General features: G+C 35.0%; 1 protein-coding gene and 1 non-coding gene across 2 annotated transcripts; both read right to left on the reverse strand.

The window, feature by feature from the left end:
* Positions 1 to 2,686: 2,686 nt before the first annotated feature.
* On the reverse strand, positions 2,687 to 3,079 carry LOC105781445 (uncharacterized). The gene has a single exon (XM_012605988.1). It carries the CDS (start codon positions 3,077 to 3,079, stop codon positions 2,687 to 2,689), a length of 393 nt encoding a protein of 130 aa, XP_012461442.1.
* Positions 3,080 to 18,902: 15,823 nt separating this feature from the next.
* Positions 18,903 to 19,008, reverse strand: LOC128039352 (small nucleolar RNA R71). Its single transcript, XR_008193856.1, has one exon. It is a non-coding gene; the product is annotated as a small nucleolar RNA R71 (small nucleolar RNA).
* Between the last annotated feature and the right edge of the window lie 2,341 nt (positions 19,009 to 21,349).

Genomic DNA, 21,349 nt, shown 5'->3' on the forward strand with positions numbered 1-21,349 from the left:
TATTTCAAAACTTTATTCTCAGTGCGAAAAAATGCTAGCATAAGTCATAGAGTGCATGTTTGTCAAGATCATACATACCATTCACCATTCAATCAAAGTCTCCTTATCGATCAAACAAAATAATCATAAGGTTTAATTAATGGTCCTCATATGTTGAACTTAGCAATTCCTCTCCACTAATGTAGTCGACACAATCATCCAAATCAATAGGTCTTTTATATGGTTGTAATAGGGCTAGGCTCAAGGTAGGGATAAAAGAGAAGTGAATTTTTAAGTTCAGTATTCTTAACCCTAGTTTTGCCTTGGATCTTTTCGAGGTACATCCTTCCCACTAACAGGTTTTACCACCCCGAAATTTAATTTGAAGCTTTATTCCCAACAAGATTTCTAAATGTCTAGAGTTTTTATTTTGCTCCTTTTGCTTTGATATTTGAGGAAAAAAAATTTCGAAGCACATGTACATCTTTTTGAATTTTTCCTAAATCTTTGCTTACCAAGACAAGTATAGTTAAGATAGGTGCAAAAATAAGATAAAATTTTAAAAAGATGGTAGCATGGCTTATAATGTAGGTACATAGCAAAAAAAATGCTCAAATTAAGGTTACAAGGGTCAAATTCATATGGTAGGCTTGAAAGGCTCAAACGATCCAAAGAAAATGTGCCTAAATCATGTTTAGATTCTTATGCCTCCTAGGATTTCGACTTAAGAAAATTATTAAGTCAATTCTAAGAACTTAAATCTTCATGCATGTCTTTTTCTAGGGAAATTCAATTTTCATGGAAAACTGCTATATAAGACCTAAGAACACACAAGCAATTCATAACTCAAGATAACATAAAAAAATCAAATAAAATCAGAAATCATGCTTGCATTTGAGCTAACTTATGAACAAAAAAATTCTCTAAATATCATTGTATTTCAGCATACTTATGTGTAATCATTGAAACATACTCCAGAAAAAAAAATCATGCAAATATTGCCTTAAATAAATTTCATGCTAATATTGCCCTACCCCCACCTTAAAAAGAAGTAATGTACTCATTGTGTAAGCAAAGTAATGAATGAGAACTAAACACCATGGAAGATAGCAAGAAAGAGAGGTGAGTCATGAAGACTGCTTAAGTACCAAGTCTTCCTCAATAATCCAATCCTAGACATTTTCATTCACATTACCACACTACTTAGCTTTTTATTAGAGAGGAGGCATTGAGCTTAATTTATTCATGCTTGCAATTTTTTTATTATGCGAAAGAAAAATACTAACTAAGAAGATAAATATAAATACTTAGAAATAAATACTTAATAATAGAAATTTCCCCCCTTTTTATTAATTTGTGTCATCCCCTTTTTTTTCAAAATTACTGCAACGTGGGGAAATGATGTTGCGACGAAGGAAAGAGGTAGCCAGTGTTGGATATTTTTGTCCTTATCACTGTTCTAGGCCTCGAGCCCAAAACTACAAGCTTTTTATTACTTGCACTAAAATAAAACTTAACAAAAATAAACTAATTAAACCTTAGGCCAAGTTGACCCTTTTATTGACCATAAAAATAAAATTACAATTCGAAATAAAATTTAAAATGGAAATGAAAATTTTCTTTTGGTCTACATAGAAAATTTCTTTTCGACAAATTATATCAAATTAAATTCCCAAGAAAAGTTGGAGGGATCACAAATAGTCTCACTTAAGTTGTAATTTTCTTAGACAGAATTAATTTGAAGTACTAATTCAAGAAAATTATTTCTAGGCATGTCATTTATTCAAATGAGAGAGAAAAAAACTGAAAATAAATTAACGACAGAGAGAGAGAAGAGGACTCCCTTAATGTTATTGATGATTGTCACTAACAAAGGTGATGTCGAACAACCATTTATCATACCAACCGTATCCATCTAGAAAAAGGAAGTAATATTGTCAAGCAATTATATTCAATATTTGCTCGAACAGGAAATGGTCTTTCTATTTTTCTTTGCTCTACTTTCTGTCATTTGTACAAATCTGCTCACCCATGATGATCCTTAATGAAATTATCCTATTTTTTGTTAACCTCCTTTCACTGGTACAAGTCCCACCCACTGAATGTCATAGATGGGATCCATGATGTTTGCTTTTAGCCATTGAGATTCAAGTTTCTCAGGATCAAATACTCGAGATTGAATCGAACTCTTCTGTCCCTAGATAGATCCCTTTTCAATATTTGCAATAGTTCACTCGATACCTTTCTTGTGCCTTTTCAAAATAGTGAGGTCTAACTCGGATGGCTCTTCTCTTGATGGGTTGGGTTGCTTCTACTCATGTGATGATAGATCTAATGACTCAAACTAAACTTTTGAGCTAAATTCTTCCAAGTTAGCTACTAAACATGTATCATCCTTATCTTGATGTAAAGAGTCAGATGAAATACTTTCCAATGGATCATTGTATTCCAATTTTTTAGGAACCAAGAAATCTTCTTCAGAGATAGTAAAACAATCTTTAATCTCGTCAGGAGATCTTAGGGCCTTGAGTACATTAAAGGTCACTTGTTCATCTTAAACTTTCATGGATATTTCACCTTTTTGTACATAAATTCTCGTCCTGTCGATTTTCAAGAGAGGCCTTCCTAGGCTGATTGGTACTTGTTTATCTGTTTCAAAATCTAAGATAATAAAGTCAGTAGGAAATATGAATTTATCGACACATACCTAGACATCCTCAATCTTTACTTCTGGGTATGCCAAAGATCGATCCGCCAACTGGAGTGTAATTGTAGTCGGTCTAGCCTTACCAATACCTAATCGTCTAAACATAGACGAAGGCATTAAGTTGATACTCGATCCCAAATCACACAAAGCCTTACCAGAATAGGATTCTCCAATATTGTAAGGTATGATGAAACTTCTTGGATCCCTCAACTTAGGAGGCAACTTGTTCTGGAAAAATAGGCTACATTTTGTAGTTAGGGCTACAGTTTCAAATTCCCCAAACCTTCTATTCTTAGACAGAAATTCCTTCATAGCTTTCGCATAGTTCAGCATTTGCTCTAAAGCTTTCACAAACGGGATGCTGATACATACTTGTTTCAACACATCCAACATTCTCTTAAATTAAGTATCTTATTTATGTTACTGGAGTCTTTGATGATATGGAGGTTGTGGAACTTTGGCTTGGATTAGATAGCTCTTCCGAGGTAATATATCTACATCTAACAAAGAGGTTAGCTTATTAGAATTCTCTAGTTTAGATTTTACCTTTTCAGAATTTATAGAATTTGGCTTCTCTGGTGCAGAAATTTCAACTGTTGGTTGATTTTTCTCTTTCTAAGGAGGTTCATCTTCAACGTCAATCTTATTGGGTTCAAAAGCCCTTCCACTTCGTAATTGACCGCTTTGAAATTCTCCTTGCTTGGTTTTCTTAGGTTCTTTATGTCACTGGACAAAGCTCCTTGTGGTCTATTTCGAGGTTCATTAGCTAGCTACCCCATCTAATTCTCCAAATTTCTCAAAGTTGCATCACTCTTTTCCATGTATGTTGTTAATAAGTTCTCAATATTAGAAGACTCAACTGATAGAGGATTTCCTATGTTGCTTGGTACAGCACCTTGGGGTCCGTTTCTAAACTGCTTAGCTAATTGTCCGACTTGATTTTCTAAATTCTCCGATGTTGTTGTTTGGCCTTGAATCAAGGCATCATTTTTAGTAATGTATGCCTTCAACAAATTCTCCAAATTATTTGAAGGTTCAACTTGCGGTGGGTTTTGAACTTGTTGATTGAAACCAAGAGGTTGATTTGATATATGTTATATGTAAGTGTTGCTCAGTCAATCTCCTTGGTAGTGGATTGGTGGCTGAGTTGCAACATGATTTAAACCGTTAGTAGTAAACTATTTCAACATTAAAGAGATAGATTATACCTAGGATGAGAGTGAAGTAAAGGCATCTACTTCATGTACTCCAGCAACTTATATTCCTGAAGCTGCTTAATTTGTCGGCCACTAGTAATTATTACTGGCTATTCTCTCCATGATTTCGTAAGCCTCTGTAACACCCCAAACCCAGCCTAGACGTGATAGCTGAATCTAGAGAAGTCAAAAAGAAGGGTTTTGAAAACGGAGTCACTACAATACATCAATCCAATTTTATAACTCATATTCATTTATATCTATTATCGAAAATGATATTTAATTGATTTATTTTCTAAAACGTAACTTATAGCGGAAGGCACAGAAAACGTTATTTTTGGAAAACCCATTCGTAATTCTGGAAAAAACTTTCGTTTTAGTAAAAACCATGATTTTAGATATCTATCACAAATAAAACGTAAAAACGAAGTCCAAATCCCAAAATAAAATTGTAACACCCCTTACCCGAGACTGTTGCCGAAATCGAGCACGAGGCGTTACCTAACTTAACTTAGTAATTCAGAGCATAAAAATTTTCTTTTAAAATTAATTTGCTCACGTTCAATTAATATGTCCCTAAAAAGGGCCCTCAAGACCCTAAAACATGCAACGGAAACGGTTTGTGTCCAAACCGGGAACATTAAAATTTTTTTGAATACTTAAATAAATAAAAATAATTTATTTCACTATTCAAAATAAAACTATCCACTTGCGTGACAATCACTAATTTAGATCCATAATTTTTTCATAAAACTAGACTCATATATCTTTTTGTCATAAAATTTTCAGAATTTTTGGGTTAGCCAAATAGTACAGTTAATTCGTTAAATTCTCCCTTGTTTCACTATCCGATGGTTCTGACCTCTATTCACTAGAAATCAATTATCTCATTGTACGAGCTTCATATGGTACTTCTGCTTGTTTCTATTCAAAAGAGACTCACTAAGGAATCTAGACATATAAATTATGACTCATAATTCTTTCTATATAATTTTTAATGATTTCCTAAAGTCAGAACAGGGGACTTCAAAAACCTTTCTGACCCTGTCTCACTAAAATTCAAATATTACAAAATATAAAATTCCTTTGCCTACACAGTTTCTTTCATGTGAAAATAGACTCGATAAGCTTTAATTCTATATCTCATTCACTCTCTAATTCTATATCTACTATCCTTGATTATTTTTGAAAATCACATCAATGCTGCTGTCTAAAAACTGTTCCATTGCAAATTTTTACTCTTTTATAATTTCTTTGTATTAACTATCATTTAGGCATACATAACACCAAAACATGTTCTTAAATAGTCATTTCAATGGCTAATCATTATCCAGTATTTACTTGCTATTCATTATCCATATCATAAGGAGACACACACAAAATGACTAAGTCCCTGTACATGCCATAACTTAAAATGTTTCAAATCACAAAATACCGATATGGTCTATTGATTGTGTGAAACGATCTCTGACGCCCTTACAATCCCCGAATTGGCTTGGCGATTCTATAAAAAGAAGGAAAATAAAGGGGTAAGTATAAAGCTTAGTGAGTTTACAAGCAAATAAATAACAACATTTATCATAAATAATTATACTCATAAATTATTATCAACTATCATTATCTTTACTTTCTTCTTTTCTTACTCTCTTATTTGTTTACTTACTTGCTTACTTAAATAACACATGATTATAACTTACTCCTCCCTTGCTGAAATTTTTTTCTCACCTGATACTGAGATATTCTTAACCCTTATAACTCACCTGAATCTATTTATTATGCTTTTACCTGAACTTTCATGTAACATAGTCTATTGTCTAGCCTGTTGAACCACTTGGAATACTAAGGATACTCGGGTCTCCTATCTGATAATAACATGCCAAAGCCATGTCCCAGACATGGTCTTACATGAGATGTTTCCTGTATTGCAAATGCCATATCCCAGATATGGTCTTACATGAGAGTTCTCATATCGGTGCCCATGCCATGTCCTAGACATGGTCTTAAAGGGGAGTTCTCATCTCGGTACCAATGCCATGTCCTAGATATGGTCTTATGTGGGACCTCTCATAACCTCAATAATGCCAACGCCATGTCCCAGACATGGTCTTACATGGGGTCTCATCCCCCTAATGTCATGACATTTGTATCTGATACATTCCTAATGTTTCAACGGGACGTTTTAACACTAATTTTCTATCATCTCATACTTGAGTCAACATTAAATAATTTCATGAAATAAGTAAATAATTGTTGGAAAATAACAATATTAATAATAATTATTGAAATATTGCATTTATTTACCATAAACTCACCTTGGTACAAAATACGATCAAATCTAGCAACTTAGTCCTCAACCTTTTTCTTTCCCCGATCTAACTCTGGATTTCATTCCTCTTGATCTATAATAGAAAATTTAGTTTATTTAATACTCACATTCATCAAAACAGTCCTTGACTCTAACTTTGGAAAAATTACAATTTTGCCACTAAACTTTTGCATATTTACACTTTTGCCCCAAAGCTTGAAAATTAACTTCATCCCTTATTATTATGTTTTATGATATGCTGAACATCTTTACCTTCTATGGCAACATCAAATTCCCACTCTAACATTTACTTATGAACATTAGGTATTTTTACCGATTATGTTGTTTTACTCGGTTTCACTTAAAATCGCCTAGCAAAAGTTGTTTTACACAATTTCAAACTTCATATTCTACCATAAAACATCAAAATAAACACATTTCACCTATGGGTATTTTTCCAAATATGAACCCTAACATGAATTAATGGTAGAATAAGCTAAACCGAGCTACGAGGACTCTAAAAACGTAAAAAAAACATTAAAAACGGGGCTTGGATGCACTTACTATGAGCTTGAGAAAGTGAAGAAACCCTAGCTATGGAGTCCCTTGAATTTTCAGCCCTTATGGAAGAAGATGTGCAAATTTTGCCATCTTTTTCCCTTTTTATTCTTTTCATTACCAAATGACTAAAATGCCCTTTATTAAAACTTTAGTTATTTTTACTATGCATGCCCATTTTTGTCCATGAAAATCTAATGGTCTAATTACCATTTAAGGACCTCTACGTCAATTATGCAGTTCTATTAAATCCTTTATCATCTAAAGCTCATATTTACCAACTTTTGCAATTAAACTCTAATATGCAATTCAAACATGCAATCGCTGAAATTTCTTATCGGTATTCTAACACATGCATCCAATCAACCGTTAAATCATAAAAATTAATCACAATAAAATTTTCTGTCTAGGATTCATGGTTTCGTAACCACTATTTTATTTAGGCCCTATTTCGGGATGTTACACTTCTCCCCCATTTAGGGATTTTCATCCCCAAAAATCTTACCTGTGAAGAGATTTGGGTATTATTTTCACATAGCCTCTTCGGGCTCCCATGTAGCCTGGTCTACCCCATGCCTATTCCATAATACTTTCACAAGTGCAATACTTTTGTTTCTTAGTTGTTTATTCCATAATACTTTCACAAGTGCAATACTTTTGTTTCTTAGTTGCTTGGCCTCTCGAGCTAGAATCTTTACCAGTTCTTCACCTAAATCATGTCTGGCTGAATCTCAACCTCTGTCTAAGAAATCACATGTGACGGATCTGAACGATAACAGCGTAATATAGAAACATGGAATACATCATGAATCTTCTCTAACTCAGTCGGCAAAGCTAACCCATATGCTAAGGGCCCAACTCTTTTAGTCACCTCGAACGGTCCAATAAAATGTGGACTTAGTTTACCTTTCTTGCCCAATCTGAGAACTTTCTTCCACGGGGATACTTTAAAAAATACCCTGTCACCAGCCTGATACTTAATCTTTTTTCTTTTCAAATTTGCATAGGATTTCTATCTATCTGAACTGCTTTCAAGCAATCTCTAATGACTTTTACATTCTCTTTTATTTCTTTGACTAGATCAACCCCATAAATCTGATTTTCCTTAAGCTCTATCCAGTACAAAGGCGTACGACACTTACGTCCATACAAAGCTTCATAAGGTGCCATCTTCAAACTCGACTGATAACTATTATTATAGGAAAACTCTACCAATGGCAAATATTTCTCCCAACTACCTTGAAATTCTAAAACACAACATCTGAGCATATCCTCAAGTATCTGAATAACTCTCTCTGACTAACCATCAGTCTTAGGATGGAAAGTCGTACTAAAACTCAACTTTGTGCCCAAAGCTTCCTACAATTTCTTCCAAAATCGCGAAGTAAATCTCGGATCTCTATCTGAAATAATCAATAACGGTACTCCATATAGTCTGACTATCTTTGAAATATACAACTCATCCAACTTGTCAAGTAAATAATCCATACTAACTAGGATAAAATGAGTCGACTTCATTAGCTTATCAATCACAACCCATACTGCATCTTTCTTTCTCGGTGTCAACAGCAACCCTGTCACAAAATCCATGGTAACTCGATCCCATTTCCACTCAGGAACTAACACAGGCTGCAATAAACCTGAAGGTACCTGATGTTTGGCCTTTACCTACTGACAAATTAAACATCTAGAAACAAATTCTGAAATATCTCTTATCATTCCTACCTACTAGTACATTTTCTTCAAATCATTATACATCTTTGTACTACCTGGGTGAATAGAAAAAGAACTGCTATGTGCTTTCTGTAAGATCTTTCGAATAAGCTCATCATTCATCGGTACACATAACCAATTTTTGAACATCAAAAAACCATCAGAACCGATCTAAAAATTAGACTCTACACCTGACTCGCACTGAGCTCTTTTAGCTTGCAACTCATTGTCATCTTTCTGAGCTTTACAGATTTCTTCAAGAAACATTGATTTAGCTCTCAACTCAGCTAAAATAGAACCGTCATCTGATAAAGCCAAACTAGTATTCAAAGCTCTCAATATAAATAAAGACATCCTACTCAAGGCATCAGCAACAACGTTTGCCTTACCCGGGTGATAGTCGAACACTAGCTCATAAACTTTAATGAACTCTAGCCATCTTGTTTGCCCCAAGTTCAAATCTTTCTAGGTCATCAAGTATTTCAAACTTTTATGGTCAGTGAATATTCGACACTTCTCACCGTACAAGTGATGTCTCCAGATCTTCAACGCAAATACAATGGCAACTAGCTCTAAATTGTGTGTCGGGTAGTTTTTCTCATGTGGCTTTAACTGTCTAGAAGCATATGCTATTACTTTACCTTCTTGCATAAGTACACAACTCAATCCATTCAAGGATGCATCACTATAAATCACAATTTTTTACGCAGTTCTGGCTGTAATAAAACAGGAGCTTTAGTCAATAATGCCTTTAACTTGTCAAAACTCTACTGACACTTCTCAGTCCATTCAAACTTGACATCTTTTTGCAACAACCTTGTCAACGGGGTAGCTATCATGGAAAATCTCTCTACAAATCGTCTATAATAACCAGCTAATCCAAGAAAACTTCTAACCTCTGACACATTTTTGGTTGGTTTCCACTCAACAATTGCTAAAATTTTACTCGGATCAACTTTAATACCATCACCTGAGACAATGTGTCCAAGGAATCCAACTTCTCGAAGCTAGAACTCCCTTTTTCTAAACTTGGCATGCAACTGGTTATCTCTTAAAATTTATAAAAACTGTTCTCAAATGTTCAACATGTTCAATCTCATCAGAAGAATAAATAAGAATATCATCAATAAACACAACTACAAACTTGTCCAAGTACGGTCGAAAGATTCGGTTCATTAAATCCATGAATATGGCAGGAGCATTATTCAAGCCAAATGGCATCACAAGAAACTCATAGTGACCATACCTAGTCGGAAAAGCAGTCTTCGGAACATCTGACTCTTTAACCCGTAACTGATAGTAACCGGATCACAAATCTATCTTGGAGAACACAGTGGCTCCCTTCAATTGGTCAAACAGATCATCAATTCTAGGCAGTGGATATTTATTCTTTATTGTTACTTTGTTAAGCTACCGATAACCTACACACAACCTCATCGAACCATCTTTATTTTTCACAAAAAGCACTGGTACACCCCACGGAGAACAACTACGCCTTGCAAAACCTTTATCAGTTAATTCCTGAAACTGAGCTTTCAATTCTTTCAATTCCAGCGGGACCATTCTATAATGAGCAGTAGAAATGGGAGTGGTACCTGGAACCAACTCAATACCAAACTCAACTTCTCTAATGGGAGGCAAACTTGGAAATTCTTCCCGAAAAACATCGAAAAACTCACAAACTACTGGCACTGATTCAATTTTCAACTCTGGATCTTTAGTATTCAATACAAAAGCAACATAAGCTTCATACCTTTTTTCTAAAACATTTCTGAGTAGACATAACAGAAATCATGGCAAGAGAACTATCTAACTCATCTGAATTAACCAGGATAATATCATTATTTTTTCATTTCAACTCAATGTATTTCTTTCCGTAATTCACTATCACATCATGGGCAGTCAACCAATCCATACTAAGAATCACATCAAACTCATCAAATGGCAATAGCATCAGATCGGTCGGAAAACAGTGACCTTTAATCATCAAAAGGCAATTTTTACATACTTTCTCTACTAATACATACTAGCCTAATGGATTCGATACTTTAACCACAAATTTGGTAGATTCGATAACACCCCTAACCCGTATCCGTCGTTGAAATGGGGTTATGAGGCATTACCGGACAATACACAACTTTCATACATTTAACTAATCACCTTATCAAATTTGAATATTATATTATAATCATGCATTTATTACCATCTAATATAGCATATATCAAAACACATTGATTAATAATATAAACGACAAAGATTCATGAAAACATGGTCTATTAAATAGCATTACTCACTGTATATATTAATACCTTAAAAACATAATTACCAATTTCCTTAACTTGCTTGCATAAATAATATTACAAAATAAAACATTAGATGTCATTAAATATTAAAACAAACACATCACCATAATATCATACTATTTGACCGAATATAAGCATGTACTCAAACTACTCATTATCGAGAATTAACATATGTTACTATTCATTTGGTAATTTTCCAAAGCTTGAGCCAAATGCAAGTGTATTTAATATTTATGCTTTAACAATGTCCACTATCAACTTAACTCAAACATTTTACAAGTCAAAACATTTCAAAGAACCAAACCCATATATCAAACATAATTTGCCTTTCTCATTAACTCATCACAAATGTACATATATTTATAATACATAACAACCATTTTGATTAACACTTTAACTAGCCAAAATCGAATCTATACATGATAATATTCCTATCATGAAATATATAACAAAGGTCATATACAAGACTAATTCAATGATCTCATATTCAACTAATACATAATTAAACATATAACCAAAATTTTTATCAAATCCTTCTATATACCAATACCAAAATCAAGCATAACCACTATGAAATTTTTAAACTCAAATACTACGTTTCAATCAACCTACATTTTATTTTACCAAGCTAAAACGAACCAACTAACAAACTATTTATTAAACTCATAGCTACATATGCCGAATCACAATTAGTTCATAACCATCACACTTAAATTATTTACCCAAATCATCTAATATAACACATTTCTTTATTACCTTATATTCACTTATGTCATTCAATACTCTTATAAAATGAACATCAACTAAGTCAACAAAATAAATCTTAAGGATTTCAAAATATATCATAAATATAGACCATGACCGAATAATTCAAAGTCATTAACAATTACATTAAACACTTCACACATACTTACCAATAATAAACTATCATAACTTAAACATTATAATCCACACATCAAAATAATAAGCCATTTTCACATGGCATATTATATACACAACATTCAAACATAAATCCAAAAGGTAGTATAGCCTATACATGCCAGAGCTTCGCAATTTAACTTTTTAAAGTACTGATAAACAAACGATAGTGTGATAGACTTCGCTAAAGATCCCCGAGCCCGTAACTAACCTCCAAAATCTGTAAAACAGAGACAAACATACACACACAAAGTAAGCTATTATAGCTTAGTAAGTCATAAGCAAATATATAACAATGAATACACAATAACATTATTTTAGTAAGGCCAAATTAATTTAATCTCAATCAAGAACATCTAATCATGTATATATTTCGTATAAGGTTTCATAAACTTTCACATTTCATAGTCTTAAAACCAAATACTAATATATTCGATCACATAATTATCATTTACTTCAAAATTACTTTCGCATCACAAAATCAAATATATGCACATTTATACGAGTAAACACATATATCACACTTTAGTTTCAAACACATATATCAATTGGCCGAATTTAAACTTGCATTTTATACACATATAGTTTACTTTATAACATGTATAACACATAACATCATTTCAACTACCAAAACTTACCTGATCATTTTAACTCGTATTACACATTCGATCACATTTATCATTACCCGTTGAACCATTTGGAATTAAAGAGGATATTCGGATAATCACACATATTGTACAATGCCAACATCCCAGACGTGGTCTTACATGTAATCCCGTAACATTGTCGATGTCCCACACAGGGTCTTACTCCCAATTACAAATCGATGCCACTGTCCCACACAGGGTCTTACTCGAAATCACATCTCGTTGCCTCTGTCCCACATAGGGTCTTACACAAGAACACTTATTGAAATTCCTATGATTCGTACAAGACTTTTGGATGTCGTATTTCAATCAAATTAAACTTGTACACATTGCTTCCATAAATATATATACATTCAGCTATCTTATATATATGCATCTAAATACAATTCAACATTTTAAGTTTACATGTATTCAAAATTAACAACATTTATATGCTTATAAACTTACCTCGGACAAAGACGGACGAACCGGGGCGACCATTCCACAACTTTAGATTTCCCCCGATCCAATTTTGATTTCCTCTTTTCTTGATCTAAATTAGTATAATTTAAACTTATTTAATCATATATTCCATCAAATTCATCCAAAAACACATAAATGGGAAAATTACACTTTTACCCTTAACATTTCACATTTTTCACAAATTAGTCCCTATTTCACAAAATACAAAATAAATAAAATTTCATTGCACAATAGATTGGCCGAATAGTCACTAAGCTCATATAAGTCCATGCTTTTCATTTATTTCACATTTTAGTCCCTCAATTTATTATTTTTGCAATTTAGCCCTAATTACTCAAAATCATCAAAAATTCAAATACAACATATGTTTATCCATTTCATATCTCTTATTTTCTAGCATCAAACAACAAAAATCATAAGCTTTGAACAATGGAAAAACACAAAATCATCATCAAATTAAAAAATTCAAGCATGGGTCGAGTAGTATTCGAAGCAATAATCTAAAAAACATAAAAAATCATCAAAAACCGAGCAAATTTCATACCTCAATTTGAGCTTCAAAGTGCTGAATCTTTAAATATTTCAAATGTTTCTTTTTCTCTTCATTATTCGGCCAAAAGATGAATATAATGGCCATTTTATGTTTTTGTTTTATTTTATTTCTTATTAATATGCCATTTTACCTTTTTAACCTTAATGAAATAATATAAAAACTTAAAAATAGTTGTCCACTACCGTCCATTCTATCATTTAATTGCATAATTTCATTTTAAGTTCTCCATATTAAAAGAACATAGCAATAAAGCAATTTAACAATTAGTAAGTCACTTTTTCATTTTACGCGATTAAGTTCTTTTTTATTAAATCGGACACTCAAACGATAAAAAATTCAAAACAAAATTTAGCACACACAAATTCACACAGTAAAAATGCCAAAAATATTTTTAAAATATTTTTCTGACTCGGATTCATGGTACCGAAACCACCATTCCAAATAGGGTCAAAATCAGGCTGTTATAACTCTCATCCCTTAGGGATTTTCGTCCCCGAAAATCTTACCTGTGAATAAGTTCGGATAACGTTCTTTCATTGCATCCTCCGACTCCCAATTTGCCTCTTCAACTCTATGTTTATCCACAGCACTTTCACTAAAGAAATTTTCTTCTTTCACAATTCTTTAACTTTGCGGACCAGAATACAAATCGGTTCTTCCTCATATGTCATATCGGACTTAATATCAATCTCTAACGGATTAATCACATGTGAGGGATCTGATCTATACCGTCGAAGAATCGAAACATGAAATACATTATGAATCTTTTCTAGCTCAGGTGGCAACAACAGTCTGTACGCAATCGGCCTAATACACTCAATAATCTTATACGACCCAATAAATCTCGGACTCAATTTTCCTTTACGACCAAATCTGAGTACTTTCTTCCATGGCAAAACTTTCAAAAACACTTGACCCAATCTAAAATTCTATATTATTACGTTTCAAATCCGCATATGATTTCTGATGATCTGACGTTGTTTTCAAACTTTCGCAGATCACTTTTACTTTCTGTTCAGTCTCTCTGATTAAATCAACCCTGTGTATCTTGTTTTCATTGAGTCTAGTACATTACAATGGTGTTCGGCGTTTACAGCCATACAAAGCCTCATAAGGTGCCATTTTAATACTCGATTGAAAACTATTATTGTACGCAAATTCAATCAGAGACAAGTATCGTTCCCACATACCTTCGAACTCGAGGATGCAACATCTCAACATATCCTCAAGTATCTGAATGATTCGCTCAGACAGACAATCTGTCTAGGGATGGAAAGCAGTGCAAAAATGCAATTTGGTACCTAATGCATCTTGCAGTTTCTTCCAAAACCGCAATGTAAACCACGGATCTCTACCCGAAACAATAGAAATAGGTACTCCGTGCAATCTCACAATCTGAGAAATATACAGCTCAGCTAGCTTATCGAGCTAGTAATCAGTGCGTACTGGCACAAAATGAGTAGATTTATTCAATCTATCCACAATAACCCAGATTGCATCTTTCTTGCTCGGTGACAATGGTAAATCGGATTCAAAATCCATCGTGACTCTGTCCCATTTCCACTCTGGTATCATGATCGGCTGAAGTAATCCAGACGGTACTTGATGCTCGGCTTTTACTTGCTGACAGACTAAACATTTTGAAACAAAGTCAGAAATGTCTCATTTCATACCGTGCCACTAGTAAAATTGTTTCAGATCATTATACATCTTTGTGCTTCCTGGGTGAACAGACAACCGACTATTATGAGCTTCGTTAAAAATCATTTGAATCAATTCTAGATTTCTCAGAACACATATTCGATTTCTGAATCTCAGACATCCCTCTGCATCAATTCAAAATTATGAATCAACAACTAAATCACATTGAGCCCTCTTTGCTATCAAATCATTATCAGCTTTCTGAGCTTCGTAAATTTGCTGAATAAATAACGGTCTTGCTTTTAACTCAGTTATTATCGCACCATCATCTAACATAACCATATGCGCATTCATTGCATACAAAGAAAACAGTGATTTTCAGCTTAAAGCATCAACAACAACATTAACCTTTCCGAGATGATAGTAAATAACAAGGTCATAATCTTTTAACAACTCTAACCATCAGCATTATCTCAAATTCAGATATTTTTGAGTCATCAAATATTTTGAGGCTTTTGTGATCAGAATAAACATGAAATTTTTCACCAAATAGATATTGGCACCATATTTTCAATGCAAACACAATAGCTGCCAATTCCAGATTGTGCGTCAGATAGTTCTTTTCGTGCGGCTTTAACTGTCTCGAGGCATAAGCTACAACTTTGCCTTCCTGCATCAAAACACAACCCAAACCACTCAAAGGTGTATCACTATAGATAACGAACTCTTTACCCGATTCTGGTTGAACTAGCACTGAAGCTTTGGTCAATAAGACTTTCAACTGATCAAAACTTTTTTGGCACTTTTCTGACCACTCGAACTTAACATCTTTTTTTAGTAGCTCCGTCATCGGGGTCGCAATCATAGAGAACCCTTTCACAAACCGTCTATAGTAACCAGCAAGTCCCAGAAAGTTTCAAACTTCTAAAATGTTTCTCGGAGGTTTCCAATCAGGCACAGCCAAAATCTTACTCAGATCAACCCGAATACCTGATACCGATACAACATGTCCCAGAAAGATAACTTCGCATAACCAAAACCCACATTTACAAAACTTTGCATACAACTGTGTATCTCGCAAATTCTGTAACACAAGTCGCAAATGTTCTGCATGTTCAGTTTCATCACGAGAGGAAATCAAAATATCATCTATGAACACAACTACAAACTGATCCAAATATTGTCTGAAGATCTGGTTCATCAAATCCATAAAAATGGCAAGTGCATTAGTAAGTCCGAAAGGCATAACCAGAAACTCATAGTGTTTGTACCTCGTTTGGAAAGCGGTCTTTTGGTACATTGGAGTCTTTAACTCGCAGCTAATAATAGTCGGATCTCAAATCTATCTTCAAAAATAATGTATCCCCTTTCAACTAATCAAACAGGTCATCAATCCGTGGCAATGGATATTTATTCTTTATAGTCACCTTATTGAGTTGTCGATAGTCTTACACATTCTCATAGTTCCATCATTCTTTTTCACAAACAGAAATGGTGCTCCCCAAGGCGAGAAACTCGATCGCACAAAACCCCTATCTGTTAACTCTTGCAACTAAGCTTTCAATTCTTTTAATTCGGTCGGTGCCATTCTGTACGGAGCTATCGAAATCAGAGGCGTCCCCGGCACTAACTGAATCCCAAACTCTACCTCTCGAATTGGTGGCAAACCCGACAATTCTTTAGGAAACACTTATGGATATTCGCACACAACTAGTACTGATTCAATCTTCTTTTCGGTCACTTTACTATCAAGTACATATGCAAAGTAAGCTTCGCAACCCTTTCTCACATACTTTTAAGCTAACATCGAGGATATTACTGCCAGTAACCCATTCAGATCATTAGATTGAATCTGAATAATCTCATTATTCTGGCACCTCAAATCGATAGTCTTTCATTTACAGTTTACAATAGCATCGTGCACAGTTAACCAGTCCATACCCAGAATTTTATCAAACTCGTCAAATGGTAATAGCATCAAATCAGCCGAAAAACATGAATCTCGAATCATCAATGGACAATTCTTGCACACTTTGTCAACCAAAACACACTGGCCCAGGGGGTTCGATACTTTAATTACAAACTCAGAGACTCAATAGGCAAAGTCTTACTGGATACTAAAGTTTCACACACATATGAATGAGTCGAACCAGGATCAATCAATGCAATTACACTAGTATCATAGAGAGTAAATGTATCGGTAATAACATCTAGAGATGAAGCCTCCTCTCGTGCGCGTATAGCATAGGCTCTGGTAGGTGCGCGTGCCTCAGATCTGAATGTTCTATCTGTAGTTCCTCTCTAACTGCCACTCACATTACTCGTATGTCTGGGTGGTCTACCTCACCCTGGCGCACTACTCGGTCTCTTACTCTGTACTGTATTCTCCTCGGCTAACATCGAACACTCGCGGATGAAATGATCCATCGATCCACATTTGAAACAAGACCGGTAAAGTGGTTTCCAGTCTCCGGATGTCGTCTACCACATTGCCTGCACTCAGGCCTATTTGGCTGAACATTGCCAACACTAGCAATAGAAGTAGCTCGTGAACTCACTGGAGGTCGGTCTTGATCACGTCTGGAGAAGCCTGCAGTGCTTTAGATCGGCTAAAATCATCCTTAAATTTCTTCAATGCTGACTGAAAGGTCTTACTCGATGATCTCTTGCTGAAATCTCTGGCTTTAAAATCAGCTTTTCTTTTCTCTTTCTCGAGCTCTTCGGCTTTGCAAGCTCGCTCGATAAGTACTATGAACTCTTTTATTTAAAGTATCCACTTTTAATGTCTACTTGGAGCCTCGAGGGCTCGTAACAGGGACTGTATGAATGTATTTGAATGAATTTTGATTTGTATTATAATTGATTATGAAATGTATGTTTGTTTAAGTCATAAGTTCGATAATGCTCAGTAACCCTGTTCCGGCATCAGATATGGGTTAGGGGTGTTACAAATACATTTAGATAATGTGCATAAAAGTTGCATTAGGGATCACATTTTGCATCTAGTTAATTTAATCATCACTATCCAAAATTATTGAGTTTTTATATCAAATCGTGATTTATAATTTTGCAATTAATCGATTAACATACATAGCCCCTGTGGAGACGATAACTCATTTTACTTACTTATTTCTTAAATGACTGTGTACACTTGCACAAATCTCGTCACAAGTTTTTGGCGCCATTGCCGAGGGATTGTTGCCTTAATCATTTTTGTGAAATTATGTTTTGCAATTTGGTTTTTATTTTATTTTTATTTAATTTCTAAATTTAGTAATTAATTATTTAATTTTTTTATCTTTCCCTTTATTTTTATTATTATTATTTATTCTTTAGGTTTTTGTGATTTTCTTTTCAGGTCGTCATCAGCATAGATCTATTCATCGATTTACTCCTTATAGACCCTGAAATTGAGCGGGCATTTAGAAAAAGAAGACGAGAAAGATTAGCCTAGGGACAAGCCACAGAAATGAACCTTGGGAATCAAAATGATGTTCAAGGGAATAGAGCCACTAATGCTCGAAATCCAATCCTTATTGCTGATGATAGAGACTAACCCATAATACAGTATTCCATGCCATTTCTTAACAAAGTAAATCTGGGAATTAGGAAACTCGAGATTGAGGCACGGTAGTTTGAATTGAAACCTATGATGTTTCAGATACTTCAAACAATAGGTCAATTTAGTGGAATGCTCACAAAAGATCCACATCTTCACCTTCGATTGTTTATGGAGGTGAGCGATTCCTTCAAGATAGCCAGTGTAACTAAAGACCCAATAAGGTTGAAGTTGTTTCCATACTTGTTGTGAGATCGAGCACGAGTATGGCTTAGTTTGTTGCCATCCAACTCAATTTCTACTTGGCAAGAATTAGTTGAATGCTTTCTGGTATAGTATTTCCCACCTAGCAAAAATGCTAAGTTGTAGAATGAGATCACCACTTTTCAACAATTGGATGATGAGTCCTTATACGAGGTATGGGAAAGATTCAAGGAGTTAATACGAAGATACCTTCATCACAGGATTCCACATTGTAACCAGTTGGAGACATTTTATAACGGTCTCAACGCACACACAAGACTGGTGGTAGATGCTTCTGCGAATGGTGCTCTTTTTTTAAAGTCTTATAATGAGGTTGTAACACCCCAAACCTAGACTAGACGTTATGGTCGAATCTAGAGATGTCACAAAGAAGGGTTTTGAAAATGGAGTCGCTATGATACATCAATCCAGTTTTACAACTCATATTCGTTTATATCTATTGCTGAAAATGATATTTAATTGATTTATTGTCCAAAATGTAACTTACAGTGGAAATCACAGAAAAGTTATTTTTGGAAAACTCATTCATAATTTTGGAAAAAGCTTCAATTAAGTATCATTTTCGGTAATAGAAATAAACATATATGAGTTATAAAACTGGATTGATGTATCGTAGTGACTCCGTTTTCAAAACCCTTCTTTGTGACATCTCTAGATTCGACCATAACGTCTAGGCCAGGTTTGGGGTGTGACAGCCTCATTATAAGACTTTGAAAAGAGAGCACCATTCACAGAAGCATCTACCACGAAAGGAGCTTCTACCGGGTACAGCTCTAGTGTCCATCACTCCTTACCGAATGGCACCGAAGGAGCTTATAGAGCTTAAGGCTCAACTTCAAGAGCTTCTGAATCGTGGTTTCATTCGCCCTAGTGTCTCCCTGGGGGGTACCAGTTCTGTTTGTAAAGAATAAGGATGGGACCATGAGGATGTGTATTGATTATCGACAGTTGAATAAATTGACTGTGAAGAATAAGTATCCACTTCCGAGGATCTACGACCTGTTTAATCAGTTCTGAGAGGCTCCAGCTTTCTCAAAAATAGATCTCCGATCTGGGCATCATCAGTTTAGATTTAAGGAGGTTGATGTTCATAAGACTACATTTAGGACTCGTTACGGACATTACGAGTTCGTAATTATGCCTTTTGGTCTGACGAATGCTCCGACTGCATTCATGGATCTGATGAATCGAGTCTTTCAGCCATATTTGGATCAGTTTTTCATGGTCCTCATCGACGATATTCCGGTTTACTCCAAGACCAAGGATGAGCATGAACATCTTATAGTAGTGCTTCAGATACTCCGAGAGAAACAGCCCTACGCTAAGCTAAGCAAATGTGAGTTTTGGTTGTGAGAGGCAATTTTTCTAGGTTACGTAGTCCTTGTTGAGGGGATTCGAGTTGATCATAGAAAGATTGAGGCTTTGCTTGGTTGGAAACAGCCTAAGAATGTATCTGAGATTCGCAGTTTTCTAACTCTTGTGGGGTATTATCGACATTTTGTTGAGGGGTTCTTTTTTATTGCAGCTCCTCTGACTAAGCTTCTGCGCAATGGTGTCCCTTTTTTCTGGACTGATGTGCAAAAATCGAGCTTCTCGAAGCTCAAGTCTATTTTGACTCAGGCTCCTATTTTGATACAGCCTAAATCTTGTAAAGAGTTTGTGGTTTAGAGTGATGCATTGCACGTTGGTTTGGGTTGTGTGCTGATGCAAGACGGTAAAGTTGTGGCTTATGCGTCCCATCCGCTTAACACACATGAAGGGAATTATCTAACGCATGATCTTGAGTTGGTTGCTGTGGTTTTTTCTTTGAAGATCTGGAGGCACAATTTGTATGGTGAGATGTGTATTATCTACATTGATCACAAGAGCCTCAAGTACCTTCTTACTCAGAAGGAGTTGAATATTAGACAGTGCCGATGGATTGAGCTGCTCAAAGATTATGACTGCATAATAGAGTATTATCCTGGTATAGCCAATGTTGGGGCCGTTGCTCTCAGTCATAGAGCGATGACTGATTTGAGGGTGATGTTCTTAGTCTATTTGATGATGGGGGTTTGTTAGCTGAGTTGCAAGTTAAGTCGACTTGGATTGATCAGATTCGGGATAAGCAGTTCAGGGATGAGTCTCTGGGTTTGCGATTTTGTTAGATTGAGAGTGGCAGTACTTCTGATTTTGGGCTGAATAAGGATGGAGTTTTTTGTTTTCGAGGTCAAATCTGTGTGCCAAATAATTCTAATATGAGGCAGTCGATTTTGAGGGAGACACATAGTAGCCCTTATGCTATACATCCCAGTGGTAATAAGATGTATAGGGATCTCCGTGAACTGTATTGGTGGCCAGTTTTGAAATGAGAGGTAACAGATTTTGTTGCTTATTGTCTAGCGTGCCAACAAGTTAAGGCTAATCACCAGTTGCCTTCGGGTTTGCTGCAACCCGTTAAGATTCCTCTATGGAAGTGGGAACGAGTAACAATGGACTTCGTTAGTGGGTTGCCCTGGACACCCACTAAAAAGGATTCTATTTGGGTCATCGTGGATCAATTGA

Source organism: Gossypium raimondii, chromosome 2 (assembly GCF_025698545.1).
Source record: "Gossypium raimondii isolate GPD5lz chromosome 2, ASM2569854v1, whole genome shotgun sequence".
NCBI classification, from domain to species: domain Eukaryota; kingdom Viridiplantae; phylum Streptophyta; class Magnoliopsida; order Malvales; family Malvaceae; genus Gossypium; species Gossypium raimondii.